This window comes from Lycorma delicatula, chromosome 12 (genome assembly GCF_047948215.1).
Source record: "Lycorma delicatula isolate Av1 chromosome 12, ASM4794821v1, whole genome shotgun sequence".
In the NCBI taxonomy this organism is placed as follows: Eukaryota; Metazoa; Arthropoda; class Insecta; order Hemiptera; family Fulgoridae; genus Lycorma; species Lycorma delicatula.
The window spans coordinates 16,760,807-16,781,143 of NC_134466.1; the positions used below are offsets into that span (position 1 = coordinate 16,760,807).

General features: G+C 27.5%; 1 protein-coding gene across 2 annotated transcripts in view; it reads left to right on the forward strand.

The window, feature by feature from the left end:
- The window catches only part of LOC142333451 (uncharacterized), a 98,071-nt gene that overhangs the window by 12,680 nt on the left and 65,054 nt on the right, over positions 1–20,337 (forward strand). For both annotated transcript variants that reach the window (XM_075380561.1, XM_075380562.1), the window contains exons 4-6: positions 10,505–10,602; positions 14,569–15,843; positions 19,513–19,648. In XM_075380561.1, coding sequence (XP_075236676.1) covers positions 10,505–10,602; positions 14,569–15,843; positions 19,513–19,648 — 1,509 coding nt within the window. The remainder of the gene's footprint in view (positions 1–10,504; positions 10,603–14,568; positions 15,844–19,512; positions 19,649–20,337) is intronic.

The following is a 20,337-nucleotide window of genomic DNA, read 5'->3' on the forward strand; positions in this document are numbered from 1 at the left end:
AAAAATAGATTTAATGAACATTTTATATTATTTAAAATTAAAAAAATAGGTTTCTCAAATGTAGCTGACCATTTAATAAATAATAATCATAATATAACTAGTCTAGAAAATAATTTAGAAATAATTGAAAGAGTAAATATTGAACATGAAAATAGTAATAAAAAATTAGAAATTTTAGAAAAACTGTACATATATATATCAGCTTTATAAATATACAAAAAGAATTTGATTGGGACATTCTTATTAAAATTGTTTAAGTTGGCATACAAAGATAAGATATTGATAAATTAGTAGTTAGTGTAATACTTTTTCATTCTCTTGACCGAATAAATATTTATTCTGAATTAATTTTTTTTTAAATGTTTTTAAGTTTTTTATCAGTAATAAATGTTTACAAAGTAAAAAGCTCTAATTTTATGTGTAAATGTAAAAAATAAGAATTATTTAAAAAAAAATCACTGAAGATGGTCTTAGGCCCAAAAATGTTTTGAACATGAAAAATAAAGGGAAGGGTGTTGTCTTAATTCTGTACTTTGCAGAGGCTGAAGAAATATTATATATATATATATATATATATATTAAAGTTTGTGCTTAAACCGGCAAATCTCAACCACTAGATATATGAACTGTGAGCTGGGTTTGAACTGAATGATTCGAATCAATCGAATGAATAATATTACAAAAATAATAGAATTAAATTTACATTAAATAAAATAATATTAAATAAATTTTAAAAATTTCTGTTTAACAATAATGGGCTTCCCATGGGGATTGTGAGGAGTGTAAGGCTAGGTAGTGAGGTATGCAAGCACCTTGTGGGAGGCTAGACCAATCATCACCATTAACTGGTAACAAACGGGGTGCTCCTGGGGCACTATTTTGGGAGATGTAATGAGGTTTTATATATATATATATATAGAGAGAGAGAGAACCAACCAATTACTTTCAAATGTGCAGGATATATTAGTTTTATCCCAGGGAAGGTTTTACGCTATCAACCGAGGCCCTAGCTCCCTTGAAAGTTAAGATATTGAAAATATTCATTAAGAAAAATAGATTAATCCTTTTAGTTCATAATTATATTTCTGCCACTGTAGCAAAGAAATAAATTATGAATTTTTGTTGTCAGAGTGTGTGTACTTTAGTTAGAATAGTTACTGTTATTCTATATTTTGTAATTTAGTGTTTATCAGGTTTCTATAAAACCTAATACGGTAATTATTATTTATGAATATTATTCTCACAACCATGAGGATAACGTAGAGTGCAGGGGTCCAGGGAGTGGAACCTTCTGGGTAGATGGAAATGGCGACAAAAGCAAGCTCTGTGAATGTCCAGAGCTTCCCATTCCCAATTGGGAATGGTGAGTGAAGCGAGCTCTACAGCCATGGGATGAGCCCCAGGAGGGGCCATGAGGAGTCCTTGAGTTGGCTCTGGGATTTGTCTGAGCCCCAAAGATCCAAGATGTGACTAAACAGTCCGGCTTTGTGTACACACACACACACACACACACACACATATATATATATATATATATATATATATACAATGGCCATTCAGGAAATTTTCTGCAAGACAAATAAAATTTTTTTTTTAAATTTTCAATGTAGTTAGTTGCTTTGCAATTCAGTACCATTTAGACCTATGACCTTTCAACCTTTTAATACTTTCAGTATTATTTAATGCAATTTATATGCTAAATGAGCAGTTGTCTTAGCTTTGAACTCATTATATGAATTGAATCATCATCCAGCAAGTCATTTTTTCTAGTTTGGCAAGAGGAAGCATTAGCTAAGAACCAAAACCTGTGAATACGGCACATGTGGAAGACTTTCAAGCATAGGTCATGCAGTTTTGCCACATCAACCTGAAACATGTGCAAGTGCATTTTCTTGGTGAATGAGTACTTTATTTTTGTTAAACCTAAATAGTGCTTTTCAGTTGATCCAGAAGTGAAGCATAATATTCCATTGTGATAGTCCTGTCTTTGTCCAAGCAGTCATCACCCTCATGTTTTTACTGCTGTTTGATCTTTGCCAAGTAATGATGATTCCATGTTTCATCTACTGTTATAAAACATTGAAGAAACTCAGTTGAACTGCATTCAAATAAGTTTAAACACCCTTAAGAAGTGTTCAGTGAAATGCGTTTTTGGTCAGCTGTTAACAAATGTGGAACCCATTGATCATAATGCTTTTTCATACCAAAAAGGTTATGTAAAACATAGTGACATTGTCTTTTGAGATATTAGTTGTTAGTTGTCATTAAGTTGATGTACCTTCAATCAGCAATCATAATACCATTCTGAATTTTTGGGTATAAGATCGTAAGTCATAGTTATTGTTGGACTTCCTGAGCATTTATCATCTAGAACTGATTTATAATCATGTTTAAATTCAACAGCCTACTTTTTAACCGTTTAAAAAGAAGGAGATGAATCATTTAAATTGGGATCTAACTCTTTTTGTTTGTCCATCAGGGTAAAACTTTTTAAAACAAAGAACTTCATAACAGCTCGAATTTCAGTTATGTACATTTTTCAGAGAATGTTGTGAAAATGTAAAGGTAACAGCATGCAGTTATCACAAACAAGCTATTAAATGCATATCTCTGAAACTTTGTTTTCAGACCTACATTATCTTTATACGTCTTTTAATGTAATTGTTAATTTTGACAATTTTAATTAAATTTATTTTTTATTTTATAATAAATAATAATTATTAATTTATTTATTTTTTCTTATGCTAATTACCTACTATATTGTTTAATTACTGTTTTTATTATATGAATATCATTGAGAATGTGAGGGATATAAATTTTTCATTACTGATTGCTAAAATTGTCATATTTTCTATATTAGAAATTTGTTATTTATTTTTTCTGATAGGAAAAAATTAGCATATTATTAGCGTATTTAGGTTTTTTTTTATATTTAGTTGCTTGTAAATATTTAAGTTAGTGGATTTAAAATTTTTTGTATAAATATTATAATTGTTTTAATATTGTGTTTAGTTTTGTTTAAATTGACACTAATTAATTTATATCATAACAATTTTCATTTTTTTTTACATTTTACTAAATTTGGTAAAGCATTTTTTAAGATTTATAAGTTGTTAAATATTTTTAGATTTTTAAGATTTATAAAACTGTTAAAAAAACAGCTGTTTTTGTATGCATTTCATAAAAAAAAATAATTTAATAAACTTTTAATTTCAATATTCAACATATGTTCCACATTTGTTAGCTTTGTTTCATTTATATTTGTCTGTTAACTATAAACATTATACTTGATTTACATAATTTCTTTAATAGAAGAATATGTTCAGAGATAAAGTTTATTTGTATTGAAGTACTAGTTTATAGTTGAACTTCAAACAATCGGTCAGTATAAATGAAAATCTGTATCTATTTTAGGCTTAATTCAAATCATCAGTTTGAGATATTTGTATTAATTTAAAAATAACTTAAATTTGATTAAATTTACCTTGTTAAATTTGTTTGTATAAATAATATATAATTTAAAAATAGCTACTGAGGTCTAAACATAAATTAATATATTAGTTTGGTAAAGTTAGGTTAATTTTTAATTCTTTTAAATTTATTATAACATATGTTGTTTTTAACGTATTAGTATTAGTTTTCATTAATTGAAATAATTCTAATTTTTTGTTTAAACAGTTTTGTTATTTTTAAGTGTTTTTTTATTCATTATTAATGGTTTATAATGAGTGTTAATGTATGAACAAATTTTAGTTTTTTTAAAATATTTAAATTTAATTTCATAGTTAATAGTTTGATTAACTTTTTTTATCTTGTATTTATTAATATTATTCTGTTTTGAAGGCATCATTGTAATAAAAATTTCAACCTTGTGCTTCTCTAACCATTATGTTCTAAGTGTTATTATATATTTAGTAAACTGGCCTTTTTCCAATATTTGTGTGTTGATGTTTGAGCTCTGGAAATAAAGCGTTAAAGATTTATGAAAAAAGTAATTGACCGTCAACTTTAATTCATTGTATTTATTTAATAATAAATAATTTTTTCTAATTTAATTCCATAAAAGTTTATGAATACAAAAGTACAAGATTTTACATTACTGTGTTTACGTAATGCCACAGCACAATTTTCTATGCTTTTGCTTTAATTGTTAGTGTAACATTTTTCTTTTATAATTTTTTTATTGTTAAAATGTTGGCAGCTCCTACATAATTTTCTTTAGCCTATCTGATTCATACATTGCATTAACTTGTAGCACTAACTTGTATCATCTTCTTTATGATTATTTGTACAAATAAAGCTACTGCTCGTGACTGACTAATTCATCAATGCTTAACAAAAACTACTGAAGATAAATTGATGTAAATTTGTGTTCATATTCTTATTGTGTAAGTTCACACTTAAGAAAGGATTTTTTGAAATTCAGAGTTTAAGAATTAAAGTGGACTTTTAATTTTTTTTTTGAAACTTTTTATTTTGCTGTAACAAATTAAAATAAATGAATTTTTGGTGCGTGTAATTTTTTGTAATTATCTAAAAACTAATTTCTAAATTTTTTGAAATTTGACCTTAAAAAGTGTGAAGAAAGGTAAAAAAATTTGAACAATGATTCAAATTTTTCCCCATTTCCAACTATACTAAACAAGATGCTACTAGATTGGGGGCTTGCAAATATTCTTGAGATAAATATCAAAAAACTATTTTCGGGTTTTTTGAATTTTGATTTTTTAAGGGGTATAACAATGTATGGTGTAATGGTGGCTTAATCAACACTGCCATTATTACTGTACGTGTGATATGATTGCATCCGACTAAAAAACACAAAATAAAAAGTAATTAAAAAGTTTTAGAAAAATGAGAAACAAAGTATAGTTACTTCCTAGTAGTGTTTGTCTGGTAACCGAGAACAACGCAAAATACATTTTCATCCCAGGAAGATTTGAGATATTTGTATTAATTTAAAAATAACTTAAATTTGATTAAATTTATCCCTTAGGCTATTTTGTTAAAGTTGTTTTTATAAATAATATATATTTTAAAAACAGCTATTGAGGTCTAAACATAAATTAATATATTGTTTTGGAAAAGTTAAGTTAAAGTTATTAATTACAGCTGGTTATCAGCTATAATTAATATTTTTAAGATTGCGGTTAACAGTTTTAAACCAACATTCTTAGATCACTCATAATTTCAGGGTTTTACTGACCAAATTGTTGCTCCAAAGAAATTATAATAATACACAGATCTTTTTTTTTTATTAATTGAACAGGCTTTGATTTTTATTTATCGTTATTATTCTCATAAGCATGAGTTTAATGAATAGTGGGGTCCAAGGGGCAGAGTCCTCTGGCTAGACAGAAAGGGTGAGTGAAGCGAGTCATGACCAGCTAGATAGCCCCTGATCATTACAGGAAATGAAAGTAACCATATAGCACGGATGAAGCCATGACGGGGATGCAAGATTGGAGATTGTAATATTTTTCTTTGTTTAATTGGGCTTTAACTAAGCTTATACTGAATTATTTCAATTCATTAGTATGTTGGAGTAGTCTGAAAAAGATTGTTCAGTTTTATCTTCCTGTTCTGTTATTTTTATTTAAGTGTTTGGCAACAATTTTTGTTTATCGTATATTCCTTCACATTTTTAATGAAAATTTTTATTTGTAGTTTTTATCAAGATTTCATGAAAATCTAAAAACAATATTCTTGATTAAATAATTTTTATTTATAAATAAATAGGTTTAGTTTCAAAAAAATATTTCTGGTGAAGCTGTTTTGATATTGCGGGCAAAGCTGCAGAATGGGAACGCTAGTTATTTTTCACTCTCTTGTCCTGAATTAAAACTTTTTTATTCATTTGTAATCTGTGATTTATTTAGATTATTTTGTTTCAGACTGAAAATTCATTGCATGCTCATATATTGATTCTTTAAAAGTTATGGGATTTGAAAGTAAATCGCTAATTTACGTTTGTTCTGACCTCAGGTAGTTTTTATTATGTAAATATAAATTATAACATTGCAACATATCCAGGTTGAAGTTATAACTCTTGTCTTCGTAGATGACATTTTTTGTTCAAATTCTGGTTGTTCTTGGCATAAAAACTTTGTAATAAAAAAAAAGGAAGAAAAAAAAGAGTAGCTGTGATTAGGTATAGCCTGTAGTTGATAGAATAAATAAATTAATTATGGATTCATAATCCGATATATTTTCCAAGAATGAAGTGTTGTTTAGTTTGAAAATGTCTCATGCATATGAAAGATCTGAAAGTATGTATACTAGTAAGGTGGATTTCTTTTAATGATTTTTAAATGATTTCCTGCTTTCTAATTATACTGTAAAAGAGACTTTTGTTTTTATAATTTTAATAATGTTTTCATCCGTTGGCTGTATATTACATATACAAGACATCAAGAATAACACCTGTATAGAACCGTATTTAATTTTTACATGTATGTATAATTTTTTATCAGAGTAGGATAGTTACCTAATTTTAGTTACTTAAAATTAACAAAAATTTTCTGAACTTTGGTTGTTTAAAAAATTATTCAGTAGACAATTTAAAAAAATTTCTCCAGAGCTTAGCTGGGTTTATCGAACCTCAGCTCAGGTCTGGCTTTTTTTTGCCTCATGTACAGTTGTTGTAAATGCTACCACAGTCTTTATTTTGGGGCCTGAACACTCACTTTGGATTCATAAACAAATGTTTTTGAACAAAGCCTCCAAAATAATATCCACTCATCACATTGTGTACTCTAAATCTGGATCTACATCTAATTCATTAGTTGGTCTTTAAATTTTTTTCTTAATAAGATTCACAGCTGAAAAATCATTAGTCAGTCTGGGCTTATCTGTATTTCTTAAAAACGATTCCAGTGGCCTTTTAAAGCTATCTAATTACTTAATGCAAAAATCTTCCTTTTTTTATAATTTCTGTAGAAAATTTGCGTTACTTTAATGATTCATAGGTACCTGAAGTAATAGGTACTTAAAGTACCGATTTGAAGTAATAGGTAGCTTAAAGATAAAAGGCCAACTCAGATCAGGTTTCGGCTCTGATTTAAAAATGTTTCCTCTGTTTGAACCATTATCAGGATTTCGTTGCCAAAATCATAAGTCATCATCAAATAGCGCCAGATCTCTGAACTTATCATCTTTATAAAATTTGTAAAGATATCTGCTTTTTAAAGCTGTATTTTTCATGTCAGTTTTTAAGTTACCATTTTCCAGGGTTTGACATTGTAATCGTAGTTTTAAAAGATATTTAGAAATAATCTTTGCAAACAGCTCTAAAAATTCTTAATAACACCACATAAACTTAGGAAAAAACCAGAACCAATTGAAAGTTGGTTGGGTTTGTTTTAGTAGTTTTTAATATAAAAATAATAAAGTTCAGTTTACCAACATGTAAGGTTTTAAATCATTCAAGCGCTTTTGGATTATTATCCATTTTCAGGAGTATCCGATTAATTATAAGATGTGTAAAAATTTGTTTAAAATAGCAGAAATAGAATAAATATGGTAAATTAAGTAAAATTTAATACGTGTATATATATATATATATACATATATATATATAACAATTAAACATTTTGTCAATAAAGTGATCTCAGTTATGATAATATAAAATAAAAGCAGTTTGGCCAACCCGATAATCATTAATTATTGTTAACAATTTGTTTAAATAATATGCATTCTCGAATTTGGTTTGTTCATTCATTGGTTTGCTGTAATTAAAAAAATAAAATTTCTCTAAAATATTAGTTTCTTAAAAATTGTTAATATATCCGAAGAAATCATTTAGATGGTAATTGTGTTTATATTCCAATATATATTTACCAAAATTAGAACGGGTCTTTATTTCCTTTGTTTATGCAGTTAATATGTTCTTTGATCCTAACTGAAAATTATCGATTAGTCACACTGATATATTTTAAAATCAGTTTTCACATTTTAAGCTAAGTACTGCTTTTTTGTTGAAATTATATTTTATTGTATTGGAAGGATCTTTATTATTTATAGACTTATTATTTTAATTAATTATATATGCTGTATTTAATTCAAATGATTTAAATATTTTATTAAATTTCTTAAAATTTATGTTATATTCAATTTTAACATATTCTTTTCTTGTAATGTTATTTGTTAGTTTTATTTTATATTTTATATACATATTTTTTATTTTTTAGTTTTTTGTATAATTTGTTTACTAGTTTGAATTTTATCCATTTTTGACAGCAATATGTTTAATGTGATGTAGTTCATTATTTAGTTTTTATATAATTATGTTTAAGTATTTTATTGCTCTATAAATTAAGGATTTAAAAGTTTCAGTTTTTTGATTCCAAGGATGAAAGAAGTTGAAATGTATTATAGCATCTTATTTGGTTGGTGTTTTTGTATCTATATAATTTTTGTTAATTTTTATATCTAAGTAATTACTACTATTGTAGTTTGTCTTATTTAAAGTAAATTTAAAGAGTTCATTTCTTTAATTATTGTATCTTCTTCATTATTAAATTTCTGATTGTATATGAGTAATATATCGTCTAAATATCATTTATGTAAAATAATTTTGTGTTTTTTTGATTATATCGGGTAGAAAAGTGTTTTCTAATTCATTCATAAAGATGTTATCCATAATAACAGTGATTCTACAGTTAGAGCGTTTTCTTGTTGATAACATCTATTATTAAATCTGTATAAACAAAAATGTAAATGTGTTTGTTTGTTCAAAATCTTAAATCTCTGAAAGTTCTTCACTGATTGCTTTGAAATTTTGACACAACATTGCATTTGAATACGTGTGTGTATTTATATACCTACTATCATGTAGATGTCACCCCTGTGAATGTAAAAACATGCTTTTTTTTTAAAAACGGTACTGTCTATTAAACATAAAAGCAACACTCACTATACTAAATATTTAACAATTCAATTTCAGTGTTTCCGATACGTGTTCCACTGTAGACTAAAAAAACTGCTGGATCGATTTATGCGCAGGGAAAAAGGGAGAAAGGGAAAAATTGAAAAATGTAAAAAGGAAGAAGGGGAAAAAAGAAAAAAAGGAAATAGAAAGGGGAAAGAAGAAAAAATGAAAAGAGGGAAAGAGAAATGGGGGAAAGTTCTGTAATGTTAATTTGTTCATGTTTTTAAACTTTCAATTGAATTCATTTAATCTATACAGATACTCAAATCTAGCAATAGCGAAGCATTGCTGGGTCTGCTAGTTTTAAATAATTGTTTAATACATAATTTTTATAAATTTTCTATTTTTAATTTGGTTAAAGTATTATTAATTATATTTATAGTATTATTGGTATCGATATTTGTTATGTATCTTTTATGTCCAGTGTTATAAACTTAATTGTATTATTTATATTTATATTATCAGTTATATTTATTAATTATGTATTCTTAACGTATTTGATAAAAATTTACTTAACTGATATGTAGATGAGTTAATATAATTTTTATAAGAGGTCTCATCGGCATGTGAGTTTTATGAATCTTTGGTAGCGTCCTCAATATTGGGGCATTTATATTAGTTTAAAACTTATATTTATCCTGGAAAAATATTTACTTTTTTTGATTTTATTAGTGGGATCCTTTATTACTTTAAATTTATTATTTAAAAATTTGTTTTTTCGATATATAAATTATTAATAATAACAGGACTATTGGTTTTATCGGATTTGACGATATATACATTATTATCTTTTAATTTGTTTTATATTTCTGTATTATTATTGTTATGTTTATAATTGTGATTTAAATTTTTATTATTTTTAGTGTTATCGATTATATTAACAAACTGATTTTTTAATTTATTTTTATTATGTATGTTATCAATTTGAAACTCATTGTTTTCCATGTTTATAATAGCGTTTTTGATAATCTTATTCTTATTTAAAGTTTGTGTATTAAATTTTTATGCGCGTTTTATAATATTGATTTTGTTATCATTGAATTCAATATCTGTAGTACTGACCAAATCTGCTCCAAATTTGTGTTTGTGATAAATTATATTATCCAATGTTACTGTCATTATTTATGTTTTTATCTGTTTATCCATCAAATTATTAATTTTTCTGTTCACGTTAGTATATTTAAAATTCATTAATTTATTAATATTAAATTCAATTATTTTAAATAATTCATAAAAAATTACATCACCAGATTCAAAAATCAGATCCACATGTAATATTTGTAGTATTAGTGGTTTTTATATATTGATGGTCTTAACTGAACTCATCATGTTAACTGTGAAGTATATATGTATAATCATTCATTACTGAGACAGAGTCTGTTTCAAAACCCCCAACTTGTTTCTCTCAGAGAAAAAAAGAAATGTATATAGTATGTAGTACTTTTCAGTACTATGTAGTACTTTTAAGTATGCATTACTCTTTTTCAGTATTTTGAGTAGGAAAAATTACATTAATATAAATATTAAGTAACATGCTATTATTTTTCATTTATTTTTTGTATTCTTTCATTTTAGATAAGTATGAAGTATTATTCTATGATGGTTTTGCAAAAATCTTAAAAGGCAATAGAATTACAAAGATAGATCCTCGTCAAGTAGATTTGATAGAAAAAGTAAGTAGCTTTAATTTCTTAATATTAAGTATTATTTACACAAAGTAAAAACCTAGAACTTTATAATTATCAATAATTATAATACTGTAAAATACACCAAAAATTGTATGTAAAAGGAATAATTAGGAACAATCAATCTTTTTTTTCATTATCTGTGTAGTACTGCTTATACGTAAAAGTTTTGAAGAATGTCCTAGCAAATATGTTAGATGTTAACTTAATCCAAAGATTAAGATAAATATTAAACTTAAGATTTTCTCTAGATGTATTGTACACCTAAAATTGATGCAAGTTTTTGAACAAAATATGGAAAAAACTATTTATTTATTTTTTTGAGACATGATGAATTTAGTTAAAATAGCCATATAATAAAACAGATTATTATTATTATGCTTTTACGGCCAACATGGGACCACTTAAGTCAATTTTAGTTGGATCTTTTCTGAGAAAAGCGTGTTATTTTACTCTTTCGAGCTGTCCAGTATTTCTTCATCAGTTCAGATCTTGCTTTCTTTTCTTCATCCGTAAACACCCTCTTCGTTGTATTTTGTCGTTTGTCTGTCTTTTGTTTAAATCTAATGCTTTTATCTTTTAGCTTTGTAATTTTTCCAGTTTTATTCTGTAGGTCAGTCAGGGAAATTCCCAATTCTTTCATATCTTCTCTAATTTCTTTGATCCATCCTACTTCTAGCTTTTGGAACCAGAGCTTTTCAATGATATTTCTTGACAGTCTTGTTTCCGGTGTCCTTATGAGATGAAAGAGATTCTTTTTTTCCGCATAGTATCAGTAACAGGCTCTATTTCTCGATACACCACCTCATTTGGCACAATCCACCATTGGCCTTCTTTTTGGTGTTTTTTATTGATACACGTTCTGACAATTCTCCTCTCTATTTTCAGAATTTTTTCAATTCGGTTTTTCTGAGTGATTTTGAAAAGGGTCTCGCTTCTGTAGGTGACTTCTGGCTGTACTACAGTTTTATAATGTTTAAGTTTTGTTTTAGCAGAAAGGCATTTTTTGTTATATGTTGACCAAGTTAATTTTTGGGATTTAATCATTTTATTTGTCCTGTTTTGCCATGTCACTTTTTCATTTAAATTATAAGTTATTATTTCCCCTAGATATTTAAATTGTTTTACTATTTTAATTTTCTGATTGTTTACCATAATGTGCTCTATTACCAGAGGATCTATGGCCATTAGTTCAGTTTTTTCGAAAGAGATATGAAGTCCTATCTTTTGTGCTAGGTTTTGAAGGCTCATGATTTGTGTTTTGGCTTCTTGAATATTATTTGCTAAAAGAGTGAGGTCATCTGCAAATCCTAGGCAATTTAGTGTGATGGAGTTTTTCTTAGTACCCATTTTTATATTTTTGGGATTTATTTCATACCATTTTCTCATGACAAATTCGAGGGCGCAGTTAAAAAGGAGTGGTGAGAGGCCGTCTCCTTGCCTCAATCCAGTTTTTATGTAGAAGGGTTGAGAGAGTTCACCTCTGAATTTCACTCTGGACTGGGTATTGGTTAAAGTTAATTTTATCATGTTTACGAGTTTAGGGTGAAGGCCCAGGTTTCTCAGAATATTCAGCATGGATGGTCGGTGTATACAATCATAGGCCCTTTTAAAGTCGACGAAGGTGATTATTAGTTGTTTTTTCCGTCTTTTACATAAGTCCATCATAAGTTTTAGGGATATTATTTGCTCCGGGCAACCTCTCCATGTCCTAAATCCCCCTTGGTATTCCTCAAGTTCCAGTTCAAGTTGGTCTTTGCATCGGTTGTATATGATTCTCGACAGGATTTTGTATGTGCAATCCAGGAGAGATATGCCTCTGTAGTTTTCCGGATTAGTTTTATCCCCTTTTTTATGTAATGGATGAATGAGGGCTGTGGTCCAGTGTTCTGGAAGTTTTTCTTCGTTCCATATTTTCACGAGGCATAGATAGGGAAGTTTTGACTGAATAAACTGATGAGTGTTTCCAGAGTTCTGCGAAAAGCTGGTCTTCTCCGCTTAATAAAACAGATTATATATATATTTTTTATATATATTTTTTTTTTTATAAAAATAAAATTGGTGCATTTGTTTTTTAAAATTATACTTTAAATAATAAGTATTAATAAGTACTTATAATAAGAAGTGTTTGAACATTGGATGTTAAATCATAATGTTTATGAAAGTTTATAATTAAAAATCACTAAAAAAGTATTACATTTAACTACTGTAATTTAAGTATAATTGCTTAAATTTAATTTTACTAATTTAATTATTGTATGTTGATTTTAACAATAAATGTGTGCAGTTATTTAAAAATGTAAGAGAGTATGCTCTTCTTATCCCTTCTTGTTCTGGACGTTTATCATAATGGCTGTTTTCACTTTGTCTGATACTCAAATGTTTAAAGATATTTTGTTCTTGTAACACATCTCATTCTTGTAAAAATGTTCATTTTTGTGTTAACTAAAAATGAGTATTGAAAAATGCTACACTGTTTGTTTCATTACAGATGATTTTTTAAATGTTTTCACAAATAGTGACAAAATAATGTTTGTGTGTTTAGCATACTAACAACAACAACAAAAAAATTCAAAATCCTAAACATTTCTAGCTTCATAAGTTCTGATTTTTTAGCACAGATCTAACCCGCAATGTCTTTCGTTTTTATCCTCAAAAAACCAATATAATTTTAGATAATTCAAGAAGTATAGATCGTTCAAACAAATTAATAGTTAGAGAAGTATAAGTTGTTCAAATGAATGAATCATTTGTGTGTTATATGCACAGCCGCTTGGCAAACCACCAATTGGTCTGCTCTGCACCAGTGGCAGCTAAAATAAAAATGTGAGCCCATGCAACAAACAAATCCACACACCTTCTTTTTTTTATGGGAAAGATTTTCATTATGTTATTTAAAGCTAACTAAACTTTTTTATTTGCACTCTAGTTATGTTTAATCTTAATATTGGGGAATTTTCAAGGTTTCATTTTTCCGATTGTTTTGTATGAAAATGAATTTGAGTGATTCTTGTCAACCTTTGAATAAGGTCTCAGATTTATTAAAAAATAACTACTGATTTTTAAGAAGACTAATTTATCTTTGTTCCAATTAAATTAAATGTTCAACTTTTATCATTTACTCTGGTGACTAAATCGTAACATGTTTTAGGAAATTAAACCCCTTTTTTCTGTTTACTGATTACACATTTTGAAGAATTTTTGTATCTTTTATCATCAACAATTTTATAATATATTTCCAGTTACGATAAAATCACCTGGTTCATACAATTATTTTAGAATGATGCTAAATAACTGACTTTTAAATAACTAATGATATTTGAATAAAATTATGCTACAGCAAATAAAATGTTTAATTTGTGATGTGTATATGTTTTTTTTCTTTTCTTTATAAGGTCCTTGATTTATTTGCTGTCACTTAGAATCATTTTTGTATACTCCCGCATTCTTAACGAAAATATTCAATGTGGGTTTGTTCTTTGGTGGACACACTGTGTGTTGGATTTTTCTTATATTTGTTTGAGATTGAAGAGTATGTCTACTTATATTATTACTTTTTTAATGTATATATTATCTTTGTTTTCTATTGGCTTATCACAAAAAATATTTAATATAAATTTTTAGTTTCTAATATATCAAGTTTGAGTGGTATCAGGCACGTGGGCAAGGATATTATGCATGTTCTTTGTGAATCAGTAAATTTAATTTTGATTTAAAATCCCAAGAAAAAGGTGTTTCACAAAATTTATGAATTATAGTCAACAAGTGAGAAGTGTTAGAAAAGAACATAGGACAGATTAGGTCAGGTCAGGTCTAATTGTTGCCTGCAGCCATTATGATTATGGCACTTAAAAGATTTCTACAATGATAGATAGCACAAAACAGAAAAAAAATTCACATATGAATAATTTGTTTTGTTTTGTGATGTTTTATGTATATTTTTCTTTATTTCAGATGCCTAAAGAAATACCAAGGGCACCACCGATCGGTGCTGATTTAGATGTTAGAAATATTGGAACAAAAGAAGAAAGACGACAAAAGAAACGTCGATTGAATGTTGTTGAATTATTACAGTCTGGTAAAAGAAGAAGAGTAGATGAAATTTTATCATCACAATCGTGTTCAGATACTTCACCTGAAATATCATCTCGTAGACGACGAAGACAGAGACAGCCTACTAACTCTCACAATCAGTCTTCTAGTTTTCCTGCTTCTAATAAAATTGGTAATAATCGAGATACCATTTTTAAAAGTAAAAATAATTTGGTTAAAATTGAAAAAGAGAAAGAGAGCTTAAGTAAAGAATCAAATGTAAAAACCGATAATGATAGTAAAAATCAAGTAGAAGGTAAAAGTGACAATAGTGTAAATAATGCAGATGTTAAACTAGAAAACATTTCAGAAACAGAAGTTGATGAGAAAGAGGATAAAATTAAGTCTGATCTTACAACAGTAAGTATGATCGACGAAGTTAGTAATATTGAAAAAGATAAAGATTCAAATTCTGAACAAGAATTTACTGGATTTGATACTTCCGCATTGATCATTAAACCTGATGATTATCACAGTGCTACTTCTGGTTATCAAAGATCATCGAATACACAGACTGGTAGGAGTGTTAATAAAGATAACATTTCAGCAAGTCCATCTTTATCAACTGTACGTCGTATTAGTAAACGTGGTCGTATACCAAAGTTAAAGACGAGTTTCGGGGGTATTACAAGTGCTGCACCTCGTTTATCATCTTTTCCAAAAATTAAACCACGTGGACGTATATATAAAACTGATCTTAATACAAATAGAAATAAAGGTGGTGGTAGTAATAAAATAAAAAATCGAAGTAAATTAATTCCATCATCTGTTGCTGATGTGGATAATGTTAATCCACCACCATCATCGTCGTCATCATCATCGCCACCATCATCGTTACCTCCAATTATTAGAACGGATCAGATGTTACAAAGACCTGCTGCCGATAGTGTTGTTGGTGAATTGGTCAATGATAATAATGAAGTTGTAAGTCGTGAACATCATGAAGTTTCCAGTGACACCAGTAATTTAAATACTAAGGAGAGTAACTTTGGTTTGTCAAATAATAATGGATCATTAAACAATGTTTCATCTGATAATAATAATTTAGAAAATATATTTATGCGAGATTCATTTTCATCTACTAATAGTGGTGATTCAATTAAAAAGAAAGGAAGGCGTTTGAAAAAGTCATTAAAGGTACAGTATAATTTATATAGTGTTAATTTTTTTTTTATAGAATAGTAGATGAAGTAGCAGTTAATGTTTTATTGCGTTGAAAGAATGAAAGTTTGAGATCAAGCATAGAAAAATTTTCCACAAATTTGTTTTCAGAGAATTATGGTAAAAAAAAATGTAGAAGGACCATCAGGCTGGAGAAAAATTTGTTGCCCTGGATTTTTTCTTCATTATTGGTAAATCTTTTCTTTCAATTGAATGCCCTCAATTTTTTTCTTTTATTAACATATTTTTTCATTTCTTTACAATTCTCTTTATGTCTGTAAACATTTTAGTTCTTCTTTCCCATTGTCTTTTCATTTTAAATTAATGATCTTTTGTGATTTATACCCAAACCAAAAATGTTTTCATCAAATTTTTCTACTCCTTAACATAATCCTCCCTTCCCATTTTGTCCATGGATTTCACTTCCTCCAACCATTTTTCTTTGATTGTATTTGAAAAGTATTTGCTTCCCTTATATCTGACTTTCATTGATTCAGAACCAAGTGCTACCACACTCCAAACAACACTTTACTGCTGGTAAATTAGGTATACAATTTTGTCAATTTTTTCCTTTGAGTTCCACGACTATCTTCTATTGAAAATTGTGATATGTAGATAAATAAAGCTCAATTACTTTAAAACCATTCTAGATAGAATATTGAAACTTTCAGGATAAGGTATCTGTCGGCTACTTTACCTTTTACCTTTTTTTCAACCCCTTTTTGGGGGGGTTGGCCCAAGTAACTCAATTATTTTAGACGGTAACACCCTTTGTGTGATAATACATTTTTAAGGTATTTTTAAGACAAGAAAAATGGTAAAAATAAAAAGTTCGGTACACCAGAAGGGATAGGTAGATTTCACAGGTGCTAAGTAGGGGATAAAAAAGATTTCCACCTTAAAATTAAGAAAAACTTCAAATTTACTCAATACAAGTTTCACATGTTAATCATACGACAAGCCCATCTTCTTAATTCCAGCAAAATTTTGGTCATCCCTTGCCGTAAGGGTGGGTCATCAAAAATTGTTTTAGACAAAAGTTTTAGGTAATGTTTAGAGAACTAACAACCGCTTTAAACAGATTCGATACTCTGCTTATTAAAGGAGTTATGATGTTTTTGTCTTCAAAACCCCATTTTTTACACCCCCTGGGCCAATGGTTGATAACAAAAAAATTTACTGAAATACATTTTAGGCCATTAACCAAAGAATAGTAAGAACTTTAAACAAATTCAATATTTTACTTAATAAGAAAGTTATAGCGATATTTTTTTTTCGAAAAAGTCCCTCCATTTCCATTCCCATGGTCCGATGACCATGGGATGACCATGACCATCGATTTAAAACGATGACCTGTTAATAACAGTAAACATATCGGACCTTTAATTATTAAATATCACGTCATCATTTTCAAGTCATTAAATATAAAGTGATGCGCTGATATTAAAGTGTAAGCTGCCCTATTCTATTTGTATTGTATTATAATATAGTGTCAAATTTAAATTTGTTTTTCATATTATAATTGATTATAAGCTTGTTGTCATTACACATGTATTTGTATTTTTTTATAATTGTTTTTATAAGATGACATTTTTAATATTATTACATTCTATTAAATAAAATGCTTAATTTCTTTAATTTTTAAATAGCAAATGTAATAATATTTTTTAATTACTTTAGACCGGAACACTCATTTATAATTCTATTTTGTAATATGTCGACATTAGAATATAAACAACAACAAATATATATAAAGTAACCTTTTACTTTAGAGTTATTATCTTTCTTTTCTGTTTAGCTTCTGGAACTACCACAAAGTATTACTTCAGAGGATGAATTAGGGTATTATGTATGAATATAAATGAAGTTGTAGTCTTGTATACTCTCAGGTCGACACATTGCTGAGATGTGTGGTTAATTGAATCCCAGTCACCAAAGAACACTGGTATCCACTATCTAGTATTCAAATCTGTAAAAATGTTATTCTTGCCTTTGCTAGGATTTGAACCTTAGAACTCTCAACTTCAAAATCAGGTGATTTGTGGTGACAAGTTAACTACTAGACCAAGCCAGTGGGTTTACCAGTTAAGCCGGCTACTCGTCAAGATCCGCGAAATTGAATTGTTAACAGCAGTGATTCAATAACCAGAGACCAGTTACCAATAAAAATAAGTTGGGAGCAATGAAAATAATTAACTTTATGTATTGATTTTTACATCCTTGTACAAAATATAGGATAGCGATTGTGAAAAATTTTGGTTTTCAGATTTCAACAGAAATTTCCATTTGACCGTTTCTGAATCCATTTTGACCATTTTTGGCATGACATCTGCACATATGTGTGTGCATATGTATCTCATGTAACTTAAAAACGATTAGGCATAGAATGTTGAAATTTTGGATTAAGATGTTGTAACATCCCCTTTTGATTGATATCAACTTGACCAAAAATGTCCAATAAAGCTCAAAATCCAGAACATTTGGATTTTGGAGTTTTTCTTAACTGCAGTGTAAGCCCTCATTGAGAGTTTTTCAACTTATTTTAATTGGTTCCAGAGTTATAGCAAAATAACATTTTAATTAATGAAATATTTTGCTCTTACAAGTAGAAGGTACATCGGTTCGAATCAGACTTCATTTCCTTTTTTTTTTTTAATTGAGAAGTACATAAAATGTTATTTTACTAATAACTTCTGATTTTTTTATTTATTTTTATTGAATTATTTATTGTAAAACTTGTTTTATCACAGGTTAATAATTTATTAATAAGTCAATATAATTAAATTTTTAAAAAAATTGAAAAAAGATTTCAAATTTCCACCTTAAAGTTAAGAAAAACTTCAAATTTACTCAATACAACAATGGTTGCATGTGAAAATAAGTTTCACATGTTTAGCATATGACAAGCCCCATCATACAATTTCAACAACATTTTGGCTATCCCTTGCCATAAGGGTTGGTCATATCAAAAATTGTTTCAGACAGAAGATATTGTTTAGAGTACATAGTAATAAAATCAAATCCACATACTATCAATGAACTTACAGGCAAACATTCAACAAGAAATTGATGGGATTGACAACAACAGTTTGCATCAGGTGGCTTTAATATGATCATTTGAGCACAAACGTGCATTTCTGTACAGGACACTCACATTTAAAATCTTTTGTAAAAATATTATCTTCCTAAATAATTACCGCATGATAAATATGTAAACTTTTGACAATGTAAATACAAAAATTTACATTATGTATTTACATAGGTAAATTTCATACCTACGTAAATAATGACAGTAGTAGTGTCTGATTGTATTATTTGATTTTAATTTTTTTAAATTTAATAATATAACACTGTTTTTTAAAGTTCAATATCTTTAACTAAGATTTTAAAATCAAATGTAATAATTTACTTAATCATGTGAGGAATGATTAGAAATAACTGTTTATAGTGTTATTTATATTTTATATAGTACACAGCTAGAAACAAATTGCCAATTTTGTTTAACATTGGAATTTTAAATTATGTAAAAATATGATTTCATTGACCATGCCAGTCATTTCTTTCTTAATTTGATTTGTTTTTAAGAATTAAATTGAAATGTTAAACTTTTGGTTTATTAAATTTTATGATTTTATTTTTAAACAGAAACTAGATGCAAAAAAGAGTAATAAAAGTTGGAAAATAGTTACGAGGAGAAAAGCAGATGATGATGATGACCCTGAAAGATGGAACGGAGGTATACCAGAAGGTGCAAAACCTGTATTTATTGATGGAGGAGATGGTAAGTTATATATTTTCTAATATTTGATACTAAGAATAGCAAATAAGCATGATAAGTGGTGCATAATTGAAAACATGGACTATAAGGGAAGGAGTTTTTTTTTGAGTACAAAGTGTTGGATGTTGGAAAGAATTATACCTAATCCTAGAAAGTAAACATGGGAAATGAAGAGTAAGGATTTATTAGAAATAAAATAAAATAAAAATATATTCAGTGGATTTCGTAGTTTTGTGTACTACCTTTAATTTAATTTAATTAATATTAAATATATTAATATTTAATACTTTTTATTAATAATTTTTTATATTAATATATTAATATTTAATATAATTTAATTTTTTGTAATCCCTTTTCTCCTACAGTAATTGTTGCGACCTCTGCAAAAATTAGCAGCCTTCCTCTGCATGTGTGTGTTGACTGACAAAGTTTTGATAAACATATAGTATAATGTACTTGAAATAAAAAATCTGAGATTATTATACTGTTGTTCTTAAGGTACTTTAATAGAAAATAGACTGGTTCTTTACTGAATACAGCTTACTGAATAATTGCATTGGTAACTTACTTCACCTGATGTAATTGCATATTTATAATGAAACTAAAGTACGGGACTAATCAAATGTGCTTAAGAATATCAGAATGGAACCAGATTGATTTTTACCAGTTCATTCTTTGCATCATAAGAACTT